Source organism: Malurus melanocephalus, unplaced genomic scaffold (assembly GCF_030028575.1).
Source record: "Malurus melanocephalus ecotype Western Australia unplaced genomic scaffold, MMel_1.1 scaffold_275, whole genome shotgun sequence".
NCBI classification, from domain to species: Eukaryota; Metazoa; Chordata; class Aves; order Passeriformes; family Maluridae; genus Malurus; species Malurus melanocephalus.
In genome coordinates this window covers 733265-755968 of record NW_026623507.1, presented here as the reverse complement: position 1 = coordinate 755968, position 22704 = coordinate 733265, and the positions used below count along the sequence as shown (strand labels likewise).

At 45.7% G+C, this 22704-nt stretch overlaps 1 protein-coding gene across 1 annotated transcript in view; it reads left to right on the top strand.

Annotated features, from left to right (window-relative positions):
* Window positions 1–10704: 10704 nt before the first annotated feature.
* FSTL1 (follistatin like 1) overlaps window positions 10705–22704 on the top strand; it is a 48895-nt gene continuing 36895 nt past the window's right edge. Inside the window, exons 1-2 of the mRNA XM_057376260.1 lie at window positions 10705–10829; window positions 10928–10987. Of these exons, the coding sequence (XP_057232243.1) occupies window positions 10827–10829; window positions 10928–10987 (63 nt within the window). The 5' untranslated portion in view covers window positions 10705–10826. The remainder of the gene's footprint in view (window positions 10830–10927; window positions 10988–22704) is intronic.

Sequence of the window (22704 nt, the reverse complement as noted above, 5' to 3'; positions counted from 1 at the left end):
CTATTAATGAAGGAAATGCAAGTGGAAGAATTTGTAGAAAATAATTAATGTATTTATGCATTTTCAGTCAGCATTTTATGTTAATTTTAGGTTTTTAGCAAGTTTACACTATTAATATGTATTAACATGCAACATCTCATTATCATTACATAATAATATTTCTTTTAATTAAAATTGTATCATGATCATAATTCCTAATCTTTAGCCATAGCCTAAATTCAAAATAATTCCTGATGTCAAGTAGAGTGTAATGCCAGAGTGACTTTGTCAATGACTCAGATGGCCAAGATTTGTCTAGGTCCAGATTTCTCAGAGCAGTCAACATCTCCATTCAACCACAACAGCTGCTAAGGAAACAGTTTCTCTCCCTCTTTCACCATCTTTCTCCATCTTGGAGCATCTATATGGAGTTAGTGAGAGGTGCATTTAGGCTTAGGGTAGCAAAAAGGGAGGCAGCAGGAATTATCCAACACTTTCATTGAAGTCTTGAGGCTTGCAAATGAATATAAGCCAAACTCATCCAGCCAGTTGAAACAAGGTCTGGTCCAGGAGGTAGGGGTGATGAACTCTGATCCTAGGAAACAGGCCTGCCTATGTGTTTTGCTTCCCAGAACATCCTGATAAAATGCTGAATATTGCCACTGGGGATACAATAGTTCCACTCAGATCTCCYTTGTCCTAGGGCAGTCCTTGCTTGTGAAGCAGAATTCTTTCTTRTTAGAGTTCTCACAGAGAAGTCCTGATAAATATTCCTGCAGCAATGGATGATGTGGTTGTGAGTACTTTGTGCTGTAGCTTTATTCCACTTCCTAAAGCTGAGTTGGAAGGGGACATGAAAGGAACCTAGTTTCGTTTCTGGATGGTTCTCATCAAGTCTCCTTATTTTCTTGCAAACATGAAACAAGACATTGCAGATTTTCATTCTCAAGTCAGATGAGATCATAATTGTTGGAGGAACTTCAGCAGAAGTCTCCAAGGGCCAGAATGTGAGTTATGTGAGGATGCAGGAAGGGGCTTTGTGTGTTCTTCGGATGGGTCCTTCCATTTTGGTGACCTCCACTGCAGCTGAGCTCAATGGAATGAGGAATCTGCAGAGCAGAGCTTGATGCCTTTCCAGTAGCTGGTTTCTGTTTGCAGGAAGGAAGCTGCTTGGCTCTGTGCACTAAATAGGTGGCCCAGTTCCATACATGTGGTCCCCCAGCAAAGGACGATGCTCTGAGGCAGGGGAAGAAGAATCCAAACAGAAAACCTCCTTTAAGTTTCCCYTCCCTTCCTCCAACCCTGTTTGGCAGTTTTCTATAGCAGGGGCAATTTGACTCCCAGACAGAGGCGGCTCTCAAAATATGAGTAAGTCTCAGGGGGGCAACACAAAGGCTCTTTGTGCTCTACGCTGTGGAGTTAATCATCAGTCACAGTTGTCTACCACCAGTCTCTATAGTCAGTTCCACACAATGTGATTATACCTCATCAAAGTTAATTTACCAAGCTGTTTAAATGCCTGTACAGCACAGTGAGCCTCCTCCTGCCGCTAGCATCTTTTTTCAGCTGCTCCCCTGCTGAGGATGCTTCAGGCTGGGTGGTCCCAGYAACACCCTGCAGCATTTTTCAGTCTTGTCAGCAGCCTGGAATRGGGTCCTTTCTTCTGAGTTTTTGGCTTAGTTTCCCAACCCCAGTTACAGGAGTCCTGTGGAAAATAATTTGAAGGACAAGAGGCAGCTCTGATAATGGAAAACGTCTGTGAGGGATTGGAACATTGGCTTGTAATCCTTGGATAAAACTGCCTCATTCAGAAAAAGGGAAGGGGGGAGGGGAAAGCATGCAGGGCAAAGATCTTATTTCACTTCATGAAATGAACACGTGATGTTTTCTCTGGAATGCCTCACTGACAGACAGGCCCAAATTTTCCAGGGACTGAAGCTTTTATTTAAGCTCAAACAAGGCCATAAATGGCTGTGAAAAGTATGTAAACCCACAGCTTATGTTAATTTGTCATTTCCAGGCTCCAAGCTAACTCAGAGCCATCCCATTCCCAGGTTTGCATTTCCTGGGGAGTGGGATGGTGGGAGAGGCCTCTAAAAGCCCTGCCTCAGAGCATCTGGACAGATGTTGAGTGCATCATGTACTGATTTGCATGGGCATAGAATTACAAAGCATGGCTCCATCCAGACCTGCCTGCATCACCTGGCTGTTAAGTTTCTCCCACCAAATTAGGATAGGATCTGTACCCAGGACCCAAAACTGCCAAGAAAGATGTTTTGTCTGGAGCATATGACCTCATACCTTGCTAAAGGAAGATAGAGGCAAGCTTGTAAAAGGTACTGGAGATCTGGGTTTTGTGGACAGATTTTATTCAGCATTTTGTTCTCTACTAGTACTATGTTAAACAGCCATACCTCTTGCTGTGGGAAGTCATGGATATCTACATTTGGAAAGAGTCAGAAGTTCAGGTCCAGTGAACACCTCCTTTTCTAAAGATGGGATTGTGCTAGTGCTAAAGGCAATGAACTTGTGAGTGTTGGGTGTCCAGATGGGATTTGAGAAGATGTCACACTTCCACTGCAAATTTATCCCCTCCCTCAGCCTTTCAGAGCCAGGCAGGCCCTTCAAAATCTGTGCCATTCAGCTGGAACCCGTTCCCCTTTCCAAGCCCTCTGATGGTGCCTTTTGCTTATGACTTCCTTTTTGCTTATGGCTTGCTTTGCTCATCTCCTCCACTCTGTTGTTCTGCCAGAAAAGTTTCTGTCACCTCTTTCACCTTGCTTTCCAACAGAGTTCAGTGGTCATTGCCATGCTGCACTGGCCCAAAGGAGTGAGTGTGAGTATATGAGCTTGCGCATCCAACTCTTCCAGTTTCCATTCTCTTGGGACAACTCATTCAGTTTGTAATCACAACTTCCTATCCACTTTGCCTCCCATCGTTAACATTTCCAACTCAAAACCTTTCTCTCACACAGGTTGAAGGCAGTGACCTTTTCCTTTGGACTGGCTTTGTTTACAGCTATTTGTCCTCTTCTTACAYGTAAAAGGTCTGGCATCAATCCTGACCCACTGGGTCAGCTTGGCTGCAGCAATTAAAGGCCAACATGTTCAAATATGGATGTCTAAGGTCAGACACTTTCTCCATACTCACCACCAAATGCAGCAATCATATTTTCAGGTTCTCAGCAACTGCACTTGCCAGCCCTGTGGTGGGGTGGAGGGCACTTAGTATCTCCTAGKGAATGTTATCTCTGGCTAAAGACAGACATTGCACCTCTATATGGAGGAGAACTAAAACCCCTTGGTTTCCAGGGCTGGGAGGGGAATGTATGATTTCATAGCATTGCTAAGCAATGACAAGAGCTAATCTCTAGGGTGAGCTGTGTTTGCTAGCACATTGTACATTTTCTTGCTTAGCAGCATAATTTCTCATTTTATAAGAGTCCCTGAACACATGTTTATGTTTTAGGTCAGCTGTCCAAACTTACACAGCCAACTCCCAAGCTTTCTCATATACACCACCAGAACAGACATCCTGAATCCGTGTACAGAACATTGCAGCAGTCTGTAGTTAAAAAAGGCTGTGTTAACCTTTCTTTCAGGTCTCACAGACCTCTGGTTACTCACAGAGCTGCTGTTCCACACCCAGTCCTCATTGACCAGGCACATCTCTCATAGCTCAAACACGCCTTGGGCAGCAAATTCCTGAATGCYTTCTAGCAAGTATCCCTGGCTCTGCCATGTGTGTGTGATCATATTCTATGCTAGCAGGCTGCCCATCCTTGCAGGATGAGAAATGGCTGGCAAAACTATTCAGAGTGGGTAGAAGAATGCAAGAATGTCTCTTTTCTGAACCATAGAAGTGACTGGCACAGTTCATGAGAGGTTTTTWTATATGTATAATGTAAGGCTAAGGAGAAGGTAGCTATGGGAGCCAATGCTGAGAGAAAAGATCTGCTTGAATAGATTGGTGGCATCTTGGGGTACACTCAGTTTCTACTGTCCCACAGCTGTGGACAGATTATGCAGATTAGGAGACATCCCCAGAAAGAGCTGCTCAGTAGAGGGCCACCTCAGCTGTCTCTGAGCTCCCATGTCTCATAGATTAATTATATGGTGTTAAGGAGCACAAAAACCTCTACACAAAATCTTCCCACACCTCAGTAATCTCATTAGCCTCCTGTATTCTTGCCCTTCCCAAGAAGGGGCTGGGTCCACACACCACAGCACCCTCATGTGATGTTTGTATTAATCCAGGTGCAACCCACCTTAGTGGTGGAACTTCTGATAGACTTTTTCATGAGCTTCCTTAGTTTGAAGAATCTGATTCCCCCTCCAATCTGCTCCCAGCAGACACTTTTTCCATGTGATCTGAAAAATCCTTCTGCTGGGCTCTTCCCCAGCACATCCTCTGTCTAGAACTGAAATCAGCTTTGGCTGCCATCAGTGCTTGAGTGGGTTCAAATGCTGCAGTGAGAGAAGGGCACAGCTGTGAGAGAGCATGGCAAGGGGGCAACCATGACATCCCTCTAAAATGCCACTGGCCCTTCTGGCACTTGGCGCTCTGACTTGGTAGCCAAGATTGTGGATCCAGCAGCCGAGCGTCGAGTGATGAGCTTTAGCTGCTGAAAAGAGGGCACCTTCTTGTTTACAACAGGTGGCAGGTGCTAGCACACCTCCAGGAATTTTTCCTGGATATTTCATTTGAATGTTAAGCCTGCTCCTGYGTGACAGCAGCGATTGAGAGGTGAGACAAGTGATTTTCATGTGGAACACTTGTGTTTTGATGCGATATAATTGATAGATTATAATGRCCTGTGCTTGAGTTCAAGACATCCTGGGTTGATTTCCTGCTACATTCATGAGCACAAACCCCCTACTGTTTCAGCTAATGGAGAAAGTGCTCTTCATTGTGTGAATCAGGATTTGCTGGTGGCAGATAACGGCTCGCTCTGCAGCAGTTGTCTGTTGGGATAGGGTGCCTGGGTTATTGTATGGAATATGGCAGGGCCAAGTATGTCTTTGGAGCTCAATGATGCAGAAAGACAAAGTAGYTGAAATTTCATCCAGCCACAGAAGAGTCCTGGGTTTGACTCTATGCTCTGCCAGAAGAGACCTCAGCAACTCCTCAGTGAATGTGTCTGCAAAATGAGGGAGATAACTGGGAAGGAAGTGGAAGGCAGTGATGATTATTTCCTCACTTTTGGAGAGTATTGTCATATGTAACAGTTTGTGCTGTGAAGTGCATGTGACATTAGGTGTGGAGACAAGCTGGGACTCTGCCTTGCAGTGTTTCTTCATGGCAGTGTGTACCTGCATCCTGCTTTGTTATACCAAACATGAGGAATTACACATGCATTACACATGAGGAAATCCATATTAGTAATTAGATGGGCCCATTGAGATGCCTGTCAGTGGGCAACTCACCTTACCTTGATCCCAAGACTTCATTTGCAGGTTTGAGCAGTTGCCTATTGCATTATCAATGTCTCGCTGAGGGGCTTTTGGGGTCAGACTCAAATCCAACAAAGTGAGGCAGTAGCACATAGTCTAGGACCCCTCAAAATAACTTTGGGTACAGATATCTTGCCAGTGACAGCCTCATTTAGATGGAGGTAGGGGTTTGTTCATCTAAGTGATAAGCCAYATCTCCTCTGCACCAGGATAGATGTGTGCCAGGCAGTCTCTGTGAACCAATCTCCGTGATTAGTTATCATCTGCATAATGGTGGAATATCCCATCTGGCAGCTGGGATAGCTCTTATTCCCCATCAGACTGGAGAACAACCTTGTAGATGCCAGCAGGGGCCATGTGACTGCTTGGGAACACTGTTTCCCTCATGCCAGCTGTTGCTGCGGATGCATGAGACATGCTCTTTGTATGTTAGGAATCACAAGAATTCTCATAGGTCCCTATCTCCAGAAYAGTCAGTGGACTTGTCAGTTCTGAGCTGTTTGGCYRTGGACCAGCAGCATCCTAGGGAGCACWTTCAGGGGGTTGTATCAAACTGCCTSTGGATAGGTAGCACTGCTTTKATGAGAGTGCTTTTAGCTKGAAGGTTGTGCCAAACTYAAAGGACCGAACAAGTTCGTTAAATAATTCAGGTTGGAATAGATCTCAGCCTTTKCTCCTGCTCCAAACAGGGTCTCTTCTCCWGGCTGAACAACCCTTGTGCYYTCAGCCTCTTTACAAAGGGCACKTGCAGGAGCAGAGTCAAAACCAAGAGTATTTCACTTACCTGTGCTGCATCCCAGCCTGGCAGCAGTGGAGTGAACAGGCACAAGAAACGTGCCGAGACAGAAGCATGCCACACTTCTGAGAATAGATTGCCTCCACACTGAGGCTTTGAGACCGATTTTTCTTCTTTACACTGTGACTTGGATCTGAGTGCAGTTTGAGCCTATGTGGCACTGTAAACATCAAGTTAGCCTTGACCAGACTGCAGCAAATGCAGAGTGGATCTGGTTACACTGACTGGACAGGGGCACAGTTCTGTTCCCATTCCTGATGGGCACAGCCTGCCTGGGTGATTTCACCCTGGGCACTGGGGTTGGATGAACTCTGTGAGGAAATKATGCCTTGGGAGCTTGTCTTAGATTAGAAAATCTCACCTTGATTAAGGGATACCAAGGATAAGGTTTAAGGGCCAAGTTATCRAAGTATTTAGGCATTTTACTGCTCTAGCTAATGGAATATCCAAAARCCCATCAAATGCATTAACCACTAGAGAATGCATTTTATACAAACCACATAGTCTGCTAGTGCCAGACTTGTGTGCCTTTTAGTCAGCAATGTCCCCAGCACAATCTGCAAAGTAAAGACATCTTCTGGGGGGGTARGAGGGGAAAGTATAGCACTTTATTACATTAGGCCTGAAATAGAGCTTTAAGGAATAATGATTAGTACATACGCTGTAGCTGGAGCAGGAGCAAGAAATGAAGAAACCACAGAGAGAAAGAAAATTACAAGAGCAAGAGAATGAAGCAAAAACAAATCTAGAAGAATAAAAAAAAAATCTTTATTTAACCAAGCGCAATCTGCAAAGTAACCAAACTACAGAAAAGTAGTTACAGGCAAGAGTCAGCACTGCYAGGTCAGGGGGACAACTGGAGAAGGCTTCTGTAGGCCTGAGTTCTCACAGAAGGTAGTGAGGTGTCCAGGTGATCCACATGTTACAGCTCTGGGGACCCTCACACCACCCTTGTGGTCATCTTAGAGTTCATTTGGGTCTGATGCCCACATCTCTGAGGGTATAACTCTGTATCTCCAGGCTTTGCCCTCATGTCTTGCAGTCCTGCCCTATGTCTGCTGTATAAACCCAGGTGTCCCTTGGCTCTTCCTCAGATGTTGGCAGTCCAGTCCATGAGGAGACACTGCTTACATAGCACAAGAAACACAGATGTTTCTGGTACCACACGAGCTGAGCCACCTCAGCTACAACCTTAACACACTTGCTATTCAAAAAAAACACCCTGCTTCTTAATTCCATCAAATAATGTTGCTGCAAATTTCCTGATCTTCAGACTACTGTTCCGTCATGAAGGCAACTATTGTCCTGTCATGAAGGCCACTTGCCAAACAACTTAGTTTCTTGAATTGTAACCTAAAACAAGGTCATCACTGACTTCATCACAGCACTGTGAGCACAACCCCATCCCTTAGGGCAGATGTTTCATATGGCAGGGGAAAAAGGGAGACATGAAGGATGTGGGTGGTGGAGAGGAGTGAGGTAATGTGGAGAGGGTGATATCATGGTATAGCCAAAAGGGTTGGGTGAGGGCTTAAGAAGTAATTTTTGGCGTGTTTRGCCTCATTTCCCTGGGAAACGAGGCTTGCAGCATCACTTTGGGTGTATATGTGTGCACATGCTGTAATAAGGGAGAGGCTGAGACTTCAGAGTAACCCTCATGAGGCACCAGAGATCCAGGGGAGTGATCTTGACAGTGCCCCAAGAATGGAAAAAGCCTCAGTTGAAGTCTGCATTTTATTAAACACAGTAGAATGTATCCACCCATGAGATGTACACTTGCATGAGTCCAGGCTTCCCTTGCTCTGCTTCTCAGGCAACAACTTGAGTCTGAATTTCAGTTGTGCAGCCACTTGGGCATAAGTATGTATCTCAAAATTTGCAATCCCATATGCATAACAAAATGTTTGTTTTAGAAATACTGGGGACGGGAAAGAAAGCATCAGCAGAAATGAAATACTGGTATATGTAATAGAATAACATCTTCTCTGTAGAGCAACGATTCCCAATTTCTTTGGCCCACCAGAGCATTGCAACCTTCAAAATCTCAGGAAAACATCGTTCGCCCTTATAATGAAGCTTTTAGCTGAAAGCATTTTTATGACACTACTTTGGTTGTGTACCAGCAATGATGAATTACCTTATCCATTAYGGCCACAGCTTGAAAACACAACTGTAAATGCATTTGCTTTCCYTTTATTCTACTGCTTCTGATTCAAGCTCCTTGTTTTGAGTTCATCATGAAAGACCAAAGATTCCCATCAGATTTATTTGTCATGCACTCRGGTTGTACAAACTGTTCCTTTGCAGTTTACAGTTTTAAATGGTGGAAGTTTGGRATAAAAGTGAAAAGTTTGTCAGATATCATGTATTTAGTTATAAAATGTATGCCTTTGTACACATCTATAAGACTCTGRTGTCTGCACTGAGATTGTTCCGTGCTGCCTGTGGTGGAAGAGATAACACACCTTTTCCCTGCCTCAGCAAGGCTCCTGACATGGCAGATACCCACACTCCCACTCTGGTTCACCACCTCATCTTTCCAGCAAAGGGCTAAGGACTGTTCCTGCACAGTCTACCAGMGATAGACATTTGCAACACAGAAGTTTTACCTGATTTCAAGGGGTAGCTGTACAAACACCTCCCTCCCATTGTGGGTGCCTATGCTGTGGCCATCCTTTCTGATGCTCATATGAGAGATGCTTTTTGGTTTTCACTTCTGCCCATTTCCACATGACAGAAACCAATCTGAAGAAATTCACGTACCTGAATGTCAACACAGAAWGGGAGATTTAATCCTTTACCTTCTGTTCCATATTTAGTCCTTTGAGTAGACAGAAGAAAAACCCATGCTCATGGTGACCTACATAATCCAGCACAGTGGATAATCACACTTGCATGAGGTGGCTGCCYGTGGTATCAGGGAGGGAATGCAGGCACTGGAAGACCCCTGCTAATGCTCTGTTCTGAGGAGTGATATGAGTCACTTTTACTCTGTGGAAATAAAGAGCCTCCTCATGTAGCACAGCTTCCATAGAGCTGAGTGTGGAAGGGGATAGAAACGGATTAATCTTTTAAAATGTATTTATCATTCGGTATTTGTTTTTTCCCTGTTGTGGCACTCACTTCAGGGTGAGCTTCTGCAAACTAAAAGCCAGATTATTTTAGTCATAACTATGCCTGTGCTGTATCATGAGGCAGGGCAATCAATGAGTTCAAAACGAGAAGCTACATCATGAAAGGTGAATTTAAAAAAAAACAAGACCAAACAATGGAAACCACATAGCTTAGCATCAGCCATGAAATAATGATACATCTCTTCAGGACAGATTTATATGCTAGTACCATTCATATACAGAGGCAGAACTTGCTGGGGAGGATGCTTTATAAATGCAAAATTAGTAACAGTAGTCCTAAAAACAAAACTGAGTAAGGAAGTAGAAACTGAGGAAGCACAGAAAAATGGCACAGCTGCCATGAACAGACCAGATGTGGGCTGATCCAGGGTAACTCTTCTCAGAGTTTTCTCCTTCCAGCAGGATGCTAGAATACTCTTTGGTGTTTGTGAATGAGGAGGGTACTGATGCCAGCATCTCCCTTAGTGCCTGCCTGCACTGAGGACACAAAATAAAGCAGGAAAAGAAGACAGCTTATGGGCATGCTTGATCAGTGAGATGGTATTTTGAARCCAGGGGTATAATTTTTGGTTACAATAAACCTCAAAACTTGAGAAAATGCCCTTGACGACTGGTGTTATTGTGTTGCTTGCTGTGAGAGAGATTTCTGTATGTGCCCAGGGCAATGGATCTCTTTGCATTGTCAGATACTTCTTTCTAGCTACTGGAGGCTMCTGAAATTCAGAGATGAAGAGATAAAACAAGAGGATCACAAATATTTATACAYAAATGAGCACCACCAGGCATTTCAGGCAGGATTTTGAACCCCTGTGCCTGGCATGAAGCCCTGGCTGCCTGTTTTGCTCAGGGAACATTTGGATCCTAAGGCATATGGGTCTRAACTCTTCTTTTTAAACCTGCCCACATCCCGATATCAGTGACACCTGTAGCTTGTGGCCAGCACTTCGGAGCGTGAGGGGACAGTGGGTTGAGTCGGTGAGTGAGTCCCGACTGCGGAGAAGACGCCGTGTACCTCAGTTTCCCCATATTTGTGTCAATTTGGGGGGATGCTGCGATGTCCCCTGGTTGGGACTTTCTTGGCCTGGCGGGCGGGCTCCGCATCCATTCCTCCTGAACCCGCACCGTGCTGGGCTCGGGAAGCCTCCCYGGACCCCGCCAGGGTGTGAAGCCGGGCGGTGCGGGGCGGCAGCCGAGTCCCCTGGACGCCCCTGAGCCTCCCGCTGCTTCCAAAGGCCGCCGAGGTCGCCGTGGGGCGCTGAGGGGCCGGCGGCGGGAGGGAGCGGGGCCGGGGAGGAGTCGGAGTCGGCACCGGGGCGGGGGTCGGGCCGGGCCGGGGGTGGAGCCGCGGGCTGGCGGGTCGGGGCGAGGGGGAGCCCTCCCCTTTCCTTTCCCTTCACGAGCGAGCCGGAGCCGGGAAAAGGCGCGTCCGCAACTCCTCGTGCCCCGCCGGTGCCGCCAGCAGCATGGTGAGAGGGGGCGCCGGGCGGGAAGTTCRGCGGCGGCGGCCGCCCCGCCATCCCCGGCCCGGCCCGCGCTCACCGCCTGCCCGCTCCTTCTCTTGCAGATCTGGAAAACTCTCCCGCTGCTCTGCGCCCTGCTGGCCGCCGCCCGCCTGCGAGCCGAGGTAAGCGCGGGGCCCCGCCGGCGGGACGGGGAACGGGGAACGGGGAGCGGGACGGGCTGGGGGCAGCGGGGGAGCGGCCGGGAGCGGGGAAAGTGGCAGCCGGAGCGGAGAGGGAACTTGCGGGGCGACGGGCGCCTTGTGGGGGCGAGGGGCTGCGTTCCTGCCGGGGTCGGAGCCCTGCATCCCGCCGCCGGGACGGGCTCCCCGGGGCAGCCCCCTTTCCTCCCTCCTTCCTTTCCTCCATCCCTCCCTCCTTCCTTTCCTCCATCCATCCCTCCCTCCCTCCTTCCTTTCCTCCATCCCTCCCTCCCTCTCTCCCTCCCTCCCTCTCTCCCTCGCGCTCTTTCCCTCGCTCTTCTTTTCTTCCTTTCTTTCACTGCAATGACATTGAAAACCTTTGAAAGCGCCCGGCTGCAACCCCCCAGCTCTATTGACAGAAAACAAACGGTGCCTGCATTCCCGGTTGCGGCGGCCTCCCTAAAAAAGTGAAGTCAGAAACAAAATATTTGATAATTACGGCAGGGGAAATGTGGAAGTGATTTGAGGAAAATGAACTCAAGCTGGGCTGGGAAGGGAGGCTGAGCCTGCCTTTGGAGGAAAGCGGTCCTGCTCGGGGGGCAGCTCTTCCTCCCTCCCTGCATTTTTTCTCCCTACATATTTCTCCCAGATGGCGAGACCCACCCTAGAGCATCGCAGCTTGGTTCTGTGGAAAAAAAAACCCAAAAAAACAACAAACCAAACAAAGCATAAACACGTCTGTTTCCCTCTTTTACTGCCTTACACCCATGGACTGTGCTTGCCTGGGTTATGGTAAAGAGTGGGGTTTAGGATGGCGCCCGTTGCTGTCGCTCTGTCTCACTGAGCAAAGCTGTTTGTGAACTGCCCGCAACGGCCAGGTGAGGAGCAGAGGTGAGACAGGATGGTTGTGAGCCAATACTGTCATGCTCTGATTGCTGCTGTGGTGAAAACCAAGGGGAGTGGGACTGAACTTTAGTATGGATTAGCATTTCACATCTGCCTGTACATGATAATATTGTAATACACTTTCTTCTGAGAGCATGACATACTTATGTAGTGAGCATTTCTGTGCATCTTCTCCAACACTGTCCCAAAAAAAAAGCCAAATCATGTTTATTCATTCTCTTAGGAGCCCTAAATAAACCTTAACCAGTTCTGGTGAATATAAACCAACACCTCTGTAGGAAGGATGTGCACAGTATCCATAAGAAAAATGATAATAACAGCTAAATAATGATGGCACTGGTTTGAATAAAGCCTCCTGAGATCAGTAATGCAAAGAAACATAGCCAAAATATGTTTGGCCCTGGATTTGTGATTTCATTGATGTCACTAACATTGTCAAAGTGCTAGATCCTGCWTTTTGCCTAATGTTCTCTAATTTGTAGTACCTGGATAGCTTCCCAGATGTAAGTACTGTCATGTCTGTGTRTCTCACCTGCAAACTCAAAGTAAGAAAAATGTACAGCTGTCATGTTCAGAACCTTGTTTTAAAGGCCAGTTCATGCTTTAGTGAATAAGTGAAATATTATTACGACTGGCTTCAGAGATAATGGTCCAAGTGGCAAACCAGTGAATGTCTTCGTTTGATTCCAGTTTAAGTTCAGCAAAGCTTGAGAGTGATGACTGAGGTCTGGGTCTGGTTTCAGGGAAAATTGACACTTTGTGCAACTTTTGTTTTGGGGTGCAGTTTGATTTCTCTTTGCTGGTAGCTGCCAAGCRGTGAACATCGGTTCAGTCATGAGTAGCATCCCACCCTCTGGGATATTTAGACTTCTCATTTTCTAGGGAGTGGGCTGTGCTTGAAGGTGAGCTGCTTGTAATTCAGAGACAGCTTTGATGGTTGCCCACTTTTAAGTGTTTCTTGTTACTGCTCTCTTGCATCACTCGCATTCAGTAAGATCAGTGTGGCATTTTCTGTGTGGTTTTCCCTTTCCAGATTTTGGAAGYGATAACCCTCTCTATGCCTTCTGTTTCTGCTGCAGCTTGCACTTCGTGCCTTTCAGTACATTCGGAATATTAACACTGAGCCTTAAGCTTCTAATCCTTTTGTTAGCTAAAATGTATCTGAGTTGTACCAGGGCTTTTGTACAACACTCATTTCTACAACATTGTTAGGTGCATAATTAGAGTCTTTAAAGAAAAAAAGAAATTGCTTCAGTAAATGTTCCTGGCATAACTTCATGCAGGCTGGAAAATCTGAGGCGTGCCAGAACTTGGGAGCTTTTCTTGGCCTGGTTCAGTAATAGTCACAAGAGCAATAGACGGTGAACTGTGCTCCTCGGATGGRGGCCAGCCACCAGCTTCAGACAGCCCTTTTTATCTCTCTTTTCCTGGGTCAGACTCAATGAGGTGGCTGTTCACTTATATTAACAGGGATGCTACAGACGTGAAGTTGCTCAWATTCTCAGCTGGGGCTCCCAAAGCATATGGAGTGATTTTTGGGAAGCATCCATCACGATAAAGGGAGAGGCTTGAAATGTCTGTTGAATGTATTAAAAGTCAATCAGTTGCTCACATCCTGCTGGAGTTAACACTGGAAAGGAGTTACCTAGTTAATACTGGAGTCCAGTTGCTGTTTGACTGTGCCCCTAAAGGGTGTTTTGTGGGACCACTTCCACACCAGCATCATTCTGTGTCCCACCAGGATACTTGCTTCACARTAAGAGTGAGGGTTTTTCTTTTTTCCCTTTTCACTTTAACCTGTTTCAGAATTTTCGAGGAAGTTATTTTCACCATGAATTTTAGATGTTAGCAAAGAGGTTTACGCCAGCATGAGTATATTCATGTAGGCTGTGGATACGAGTCCTTTCTTGAATCTAGCCTTGCCAAGAGGAGAGGTCACTGACCTGGCCTGCCTTCTGCTCTTTGCCAGTTTTCTGGCCATTCAGAATAATCTCTGGCGCCTGTAGCTGTTCTTCTGAACTACCCTTAAACCATTTCTGGCCAAATGAGCCAGCCTCTGGAAAGAGGTATGTAAATGGTTTAATCTGACTTGTCTCATTTTGGCTAAAAAGGGCAAGCAGAGGAAGATCAGGGACTCCCTCCTTGTGAGACGATGTGCAGACAGATCTGAGGGTCTATAACCCCTGAGCAACAGAGAGGTAACAAATATTTGGAGGCAGATTTATAACCTTTTCTAAGAGYATAGTGTTTGCAGTATCTACATCTGTTGTAACCTTGGGCTGAATTTTTTTCACCTGACCTCTGTTTCCCTCAGTGTAATTTTTCTRTATGAAAAGCTGAAAAGGGATGTTAAGAGGGAGAGAAAAGGCCAAGGTTTCTGTTAGCTTAACTCACCTAAGTGCTTCCTCTTCATCTGACTTGGCTGCTTTTTCATGTAAGGAGAGCAACACTTCAYCCTTTCCAAGATTTGTGCCCTTTGCCAGCAGAGTACTTGTGTGCACCGGGGGATTTGGAGCTGGGAATTCAGATGGTCTTTACAGGACTTGGTGTACTTCCTCACATTGGGCTGTTCACACAGTCTGGCCAGCATCCTGAGCTTGCCTTGGTCAGATTTTTCCCACATTTTCACAATTGACAAAATTTAAAAGCTGCTSTCTTACTAATTTAAATCGATTAAATTTGAGATCCTGATGTAATTGCATAGCTGTRTTTGGCCCTGAAGCCATCATTTTAAGAAGTTTGCCTTCTGAAATAAAATGACAGAGACTTTGTGAATAGTTCAGTTYTGCTTTCACTGATAATTTAGCCAGGAGAGTAGACAGAAAAGGCAGTGTGGTGCCAATCATGTGGGTAACTCAGGCTGTTTTTAATATGCACTGGCTTTTTGCAATAAAACCCAGCAGTAACGCATTCATAAAATAATTTAATTAAAGTGACTTCCCAGATCTAGTCTAGCAAGCACATTTTCAGTGGAAGGAAAGATTACATCCATTTTTTTCTCCTTGAGCTGGTTTTGGAGTGATAGGTGTCTTCCTTCTTGAAATYCTTCCCTTGAGTGCCAGACTGGAGTTGCATCTCAAGACAATAAGCATATTTAAAATGAGAGGCAGGGAAGAAGGGATTCTATCCTGGGAGCACAGCAAAGGTTTCTTCTGTGCAAAGCTTATTTTTTAAGATGTGTGCTGTGCTAGACAGCTGCCATGGTGCAGACGGTCCCAGCAATCAGAATCTGGGAGAGGGACCAAGTGGTTCTGTTCAAGGCACCATGTATTGCACTGAAGTTACTGTCCAAATGCCTGGTGCAGGAGTGTTTAAACATCCTTCCTGGCTGTTCTGAAGGGGCAGGAGCCTCTGAGCAGCAGCTTGTGTGGCACAAACTGAAGCAGACACAATGTCCTGTRGCACCTACATGTGCGTGGCACCCAAATGCTGCTTCTCAGACGGAGCTGCTGTCAGAGCCGAGTTGCTTTGTGCAAACGCGCCAGTGGCTGAATGAATGACTTTATCTGCCAGAGTGCAAATTCCTTGCCGGTAATTAACAGGGGGCTGCTGCTGGGGGCTGCCGAGGAGGCAGCTCTGCTCCCAGCACAGGAGGAAGGGACCGCCTGAGTGTCCCCTTGCATTTTCCAGCTGCTGTTATTGGTACAGCTGCTTACCCATCAGGAGGCTTCGGGGCACCTTTGATCTTTCTTGGGTGGTGTTACATGAGCTGGGGAGTGTTTCTCTTTGTACAGAAGAGAGTTTGTCACAAATCTCAGCCAGCTGTGTCTTCCCAGACTGATGAGACTCCCATTAACCAGGCTGTGTTTCCACCACTTATCCTGTGAGCTAGATGATATCGATTTCCAGAAATGCCTCATTTACCTGCACCTCTGTTGGCAGGGAGATCAGCTTCTGCTCTGCTGTGATAGCTATGCTAATCTGTGAATAACCAGCATTTCCTTGGAGAGATTTATCTCTCACAGCATTGTGTCTGAGTTTAGCAAGCGAAAAGAGCAGCCTGCTGTTGTGCTGTGRAGCATACTTCCTTCTACAGCTGCATCTGGGTGCAAGCAATTGGTTTACAAGCAGTTGTATACATCGTGACTTTACCAGAGGTTGTAGATTTTGCAACACTGTGTACAGAATTAGGTATGAGCTGGTTAGAGCAGGGGTGTATTTGCTCTCAACTGTGGAGTTCTGATTGCAACTCTTAGACAGTAAATAAACAAACGGCAGATAAGCAGGTCTGGAGGCTTCAGTGCTCCATTAAAGTACAGATAACTGTAGCAGAGTGGCGACTGTGTGGCATTTTCTTGCTATTTTTTCCCAAGTATATTTCAGTTCTGATATGGGCTGAAGACACCAGCCAGCAGAAATGAGTTCCTGTCCCTTTTCTGTCTTGCAAACTAGCTACCCAGAAGTGAAGTTCATATAAATTGCTGTGAAACCTTACTRCCTGCTCTGTGCCATAAGTTTTGTCACTTATTACATTGTACCTCTTGTTTTTTGACATGGGCCCCATGGCTGCTTGGGGCAGTGGTTTAGATGTAGGGTGCCTGTGAAAGTTGAGGAAAAGCAAATTCATGTTCCAGTCTGCAAATGTGGAATTTCTTGGAGATGTCTGTACCTTGTTTGGAGTGCATCAGGAGCCCTATAAGCTGGAAACAAATTGGAGGCTCCTCTCGGACCAATACGTTTGGAAAGGGCAAGGGATTTGGAGGGGATGACTGGGGTGGGGTTTGCTGTCTTGTTAACTTCAGCTGGAAGTTAATCCCATATTTCCACTGTTTGACAACTAAACAGCCTTTCCCTTGGCTGTACCCTGACAATGCTGTCCCAGAGATGGGCCTCTAACTTCTCAAAATACCTTAATGCTGTGTAATGGACCCCATAGAACCCAGCATCTCTTGTTGTTCCTTCTCCTTAGTCCTTCTGTTCCCTTCTGCACTGCAAAGAGCAGCAAACCAGCTTGAAGGAACAATGGAGACAAACAGAAAAAACACTAAGGCAAAGCAGCTGGGTTTCATTTGCAGGAGCAGAGGATTTGCACACCTTGTGCTCCAAGCATAGAAGGCCTGGTTGGACAGCTATTTGTTATCTGCTGCTGGTTGTTCMTTCTGATCCCATCCCTGCTTCTTGCTTAGAGTCCTGAGATGGGATCAAGAGACATTAGGAATATGAGTGCTGTTGGAGCTTTCAGTGCTTAATCAGCTTTTTCCCAATAGTGAAAGTCTTCAAGAAGCACTGATTTGAAGATTTTTTTTTTTATACCCAGAAACAACTTCTTTATTTCTGTATCTGTGAAGAGACCTAGTGAGGTCATGGAAAGACTTGCTGTGAAGGTAYGTGTGGCAGGAATGTTAAAGTCTTGGACAAGAGGGGAAGCAAGAGTGGGGTGACAGGAGTGTGTTGGCAAAGGTACTTGCCTCTAGTGGAGGGATGTGCTGGTGAGCCTTGTCCTAATGCAGGAGTCCATGGCCTGGGTGTGCTTCCTGCCATCAGAAATGCYATCCTTGGCTGYCTTTWCCTYRTCAYCCCRCTGCCATGRTGAGATATTTTTGGGCTTGAGTGTCAGAGAAGCAGAGCAAGGAACCTTTGTCCATCCACCAGGATGGGCTTTGGCATGTGCTGGCCMGCTGATAAGTTGGCCTCCAGTGCTGTGTTGTCCAGGGATGGTTTTGACAGCAGAACCTGTTGCTCTTTTCCTGACAATGACTTGATCTGGAGGACTGTGGAAGGCACCCCTCCATTCTGGAGCAGCCACTGCCTTTTGAGCACTGGTAATTTTAGCCTGAAGCCAAGAACTTTCCTTCTGCATGACGTAACTCCTTGCATATGTACTTCTTGCTGCTCTGGGACTTTYTTTCCCATGTCTCATTCTGGCTGCTTTTTCATGTTTATGTTCAAGGAAGCTTTAATATGAGAGATTGGAATTGTTGTCTCGTTTCCTATATGTAGGAGGAAGCGATTTCATTGGGGAATTTTTGCAATGTCTGGATCATTTAGTTGTCTGGGTGAGTAAAATTCCTCAGGGATAACYGTAAAGGTTGTGACCGAGCTCTGGTCTGCAGCTCRTGCATTCAAACCCAGGGCTCTGCAAGATTAAGGTGGCAAGGAACCAAGCATTCATGTTGAAGGCTTTGCCTTCAGCTTGGCAGAAAAGCTGTGGTGTTCCTGTCTGAGGACAGCGTGTTTGCCCCACATGGTGCAAGCTCTGGGGTATTCCAGTCCTAAGACAATGAGTGCCACATGAGTGGTGTCAGCCTGATCTTCAGGTGGTGCTCCCCCTCTCCTTGTCTGCCTTTTCCTCATCACCCCGCTGCCATGGTGAGATACTTTGGGGCTTGCATGTCAGAGAGACAGCATCCAAGGATGGATGATGAAGCCAGGTTTCAGCAGAAGCTAAGTTGAGCTTGGACCYATTTGTAAAGTGCAATGTGTAAGGGTAAGGAGGAGCAGGGAGTACTTTTATATTCTTTACTTGTTCAGAAAAATAGGCTGTTATTTTTTTCTACAAGGTATCACTGTGTGCCATGGGATTAGTAGCTGCTTGTACAAACCAAAGCCATTAGTGTCTTGTCAAATCCAGTTTTACACATCCCTGATAAGTGATGCCCCCTTCCTGTTCTGTGAAAAATGATACCATGCTCTGGAATATCTCAGAGTTAGTAAGTTTATCTTCACAGTCCTCTTCTGTGAGCRAGTAGACCATTAATATCTTTATTCTGTCCCAACAGTCCTAATTACAGCCCCGTGTTCAATGATAATCAGTGTCTCCCCCATGCCATTATCTCCACCTTGTACACGTAGCCAGTTTATGGGACCTCTCAGCTTAGCACACCTTTTAATCTCCTTGCAGYTCCCTTCCTCCTGTCAATGCAGGAAAGGAAACAAGGATGTATGTGATCTTATTCTCTGTTTGATGTTACCTTTGAACCTTCTCAAATAACTTTTAAAACCAACAGCCAGTTTCAGCCATGTTTAGCGAAGTATATTAATTTCCTACAGAATTCTGTATTGCTCTAAGTTTTGCAAAAGAAGGTACAGTGGTACAGTAGTTATTGTCCTACCTGAGGGAAAAGAGTGAGTGTGAGATCAGTTTTTACTGAAGGCCAGAGAAGCAATTTGTGAGTGTTCCCCAGTGATTGTAGTCATACCTTCATAGCCACTAAATGCCATCAGCCTCAAGACAAGAATCTGCRGGAAGCAGTTTGTAAAACAACTGAGTGTTGCTCAACTTTGAACTTAGTGCTTTGTTCTCTCCTCTCTGGCGCTCAGAGCTGTGTGCAGTCCCCCAGGAGGGTGTTGTGAAGGAAAATGAGCTGAAGTGCAGCTAATCACAGGGCACAAAACATGGTTTGTTACACCCCGTGTGCATCTACACCCGTGCACACAGAGCCAGTGTACTCAGCCCTGTAAYTTCTGCAACCCAGACCTGGGATGGGAGAATGGAGGATGCAGCAAAATTTGCAATTRGTGTGGATTATTTGGGGATTTCCTGTCTTGCTGGGTGAGTGTTGATTCTTGCTGTTGTATATGAACAGCTCGAAACTGCACAGTGCCAGCACCATGCCCAGCTTGGTGCATGTGAGAATTGAAAGAGATAGGAGAGCAGCTGGATGTTAACACCTCCTCTCAAGTCACTGCCAATCTCACCCCAGCAAGATGCAAGGTCGATAGCAAACCAGCCTTAAACACAGACAACTATTTGGGGTTTGGATGCTTTGGTTTTCTTTCAGGTTAATATTTATTTGCTGTGGGGTTTTGGCAGGGTGAASGGACTACAGCAGACTGAGCAAATGGGATTCAAACACTTTCAGAGTGTGTGTGCACCAAGAAAATGCAGACTCTTCTCTGCAGACTGATTTGTCCTCACTCTTAGCATGATGCCATGATTTGTATGTAGGCTTTGGGCAAGGCACCTTATTCCTCTACACAGTGGTGCTCACATCTGTAAAACAAGGATAATGTTAGTGCTGTGCTTCACAGCAGGGTTTATAAAGCTGAATGCGTTCCTGTTAAGAAAAGTTTAAAAGCTCTCATGTAGAAGGTGCAGCAGGCATTGTAGAGGAACATTTTCCTTGTCAGTAATGATAACAATAGTAAGAAAAATTGAGGTAAAATGTAGACCAGAGTTGCTGAGTGATACAGCAATTTCTTACCAGGCAGTAAAGATGTGCAAAAAGGGCTTATACTGGCTTTAAGGTGCGAGCCARTGGCTCAGAGATGGAAAACAGGAGGTGGTTGAATGTTTTGATGAAGCCAGAGAAAGAAAGAAGCAGGCCATAAATTGGGAGAGCTGGGGTGTCTCAGGGGGGATTGCATTTCTGGGGTGTGTTTGCTCTTACTGAGAAGCAGTAAGCACMTCTCCATCCTTTTGTATCTCAGAGGAACAAAAACTAGAGGTGTGCTGTAAGGGGAGCACTTGACATTATGGCAATGTAGATTTGCCTGTGTTCTGGTTAAGTAGAGAATCTTACCCAGGTCATAGTCCRTTGCTTTCCCTGACAGGTCTGCCAGAGGTTGACAAGGGAGAGAAGATGGGTTAGCGATTTCCATTGGTTGTCATGGAAACTAATGGAAATTACTCTTCTCTCTTTTTTTTTGTCTGTCTGTCGTATATGAAGATTTTGTTAAAACAACTCAGAAGCATTCTTTCTTTTCTCTCTTTTGTTTTTAACACTTTAATTGCTGACTTCTGCTCTTCTGAGGTACTTCGTTGTCAGAATTTTGCCACAGAAGTTTGTATACAGTTTTTGAGTGCTGTAAAGTGTGTATTGGGGAAGAGCATCTGAAATAGGACAGCTGTTGGGCAGTTCTGTGTGCTGAKCTGCTTTCCACCCTGAGAGCTTCTGCAAGGTACCCATGTGAACATTTTCTCACCAAGAGGCTTAAAAGTAAGATGGCAGGTAGCCTGAGTATTCTGTTTCCTGTGTAAATGGTAAGCAGATGATTACTCTGAAAAAGCACAAGCTGGATGAAAGKGGGATGATAATGCCAATTTATCAGCCTGTGAGTTGTCAGGCTTGCTGACATAGTGATGGTAAAGAGCTTAGAGAATTTCAGATTAGAGGTGTGGGTGTAACACAGCATATTATTATTACTGTTTCATGTAAACATCAGCATGTCTTGTAGCTAAAAATATGGCTGTCTACCAACTCCACTGACACTAAAAGGGACAATTTTCCCCATAGATTAGTGGATGGTGAGGCCAGAAGGTGCTATTGTGATTTAGTTCTGCCCTCTTGCATAATACAGCCCATATATCTAGCTTTTTTTTTATTAGTTCCATTTGCTCTGGACTCTACARTGTGTCTTAAAACATCTAGTCTTGATTAAGTAATTACCACAAATGGAAAATACCACTGTGTTTGGTATATTGCTGCAGTGGTTAATTACCCACATGCTGTTACACCTCATTTCTGCCTTGCATTTGTCTAGTCTTGATCTGCAGATACTGAATCTTCTGTTAAATCCACTAAACAGAAGAGGCCTTTAGTCCCATGTGTCTGTTCCCCCTTGCAGTAACTGTGGTCTGCACAAGGAGTGTTCCCAGCCTTGTTTTTGGCACACTGAGCAGTCTGAGCTCCCCAAGCCATCCCCTGGCAAGGTGTGTTTCCAAATTTCTTACTCAGGATTGTGAATCTCCATGCAGTGCATCCCTTTTGCCATTGTGCTCCCTCACTCTGTGCTGACAGGGCATCTCCATGTGCTTTTTACAGGGAATCTATAAATACTGGGCAATATAAATTGTGACAAGAAGCAAGGCAAAACCACCATGAGCCCTAATTTAATACAAGAGAGTTTATATATATTAACACACACCATCAAGAAGCACAGCTGCTGAAGTTCTCATAATGGAGGCTTCCCACAGTACACAAATGTGCTGCTGTTGTTACCAGCTAAAGCCTTGGTTTTCAGTTTCCTATAACACATGCTTAAGTTAAAGGTCAATATTTGGAGGCTYTTTGACCCTCTTGACTTCACAGGTAAGATTTGACTGGGCTGAGGGCCAGGAGTTGTTTGTTCAGCACAGTTTGTGTCTTGTAGTAGGCATTGGCTGAACTGCAGCACTGCAGCCAKCTGGAGCCTGTCCTCAGGTAGCCTCAGCTAAACCAGGGCTCCTGTGCTCCCCAGCCTGAGCATGGTGTCCCTTTGTCTTTAATAACTTTTGTCTTTAAGTAGGGATGTTGGATTTTTTTTCTCCTCTGAGAGAAAGTAGAAGGCTCTCTGCATTTCTTGGCCTCAGGTCACTTCCAGTTCACATCTTGGGAAGACTGAATGGGTGAGGCTGAAGGTTTGTGCTTTCATAGCTTTTAGGCATCTTCCTGCACTGCAGCCTTCACTGGGTAGCAGAAGCATTCAGATGAAGAAAGTTCATGCACTTTTTCTGTGGGTGAGTTAGCTGGAAATCTTTTGTCAGTGATGGGAGGTGAAAGGAGGTAGCTCCCTCTCCTCAGGTCATGCTGTCACCCTGTGCTCTGCTGCGAGCTTGAAACCCATTCTTAATAAAAGTCTGGCAAGAGGAAACAAAGCCTTTTCTTGGAGCTGTGATTTCTAGACTTGTAGCCAAACTTCCTTGGGACATGCATTTAAAGGAGTGGTTACAGTGGTTAAAGTGCTGTGCTTGTGAGCTGCCCTGAAGAAAGGTGARCACCTGCCATGCTGCTTTGTCTTTGTGCTCCCTCTTCTTTTTCCTCTGCCCTTAGGCAGCTGAAAACTGAACTCTGCCCCTAGAATAACTGTGGGTGATGGGGATGAGGGGGAAGATAGTTTTTAATTTTGTATCTTTACAAGCATGAGAGAAAACA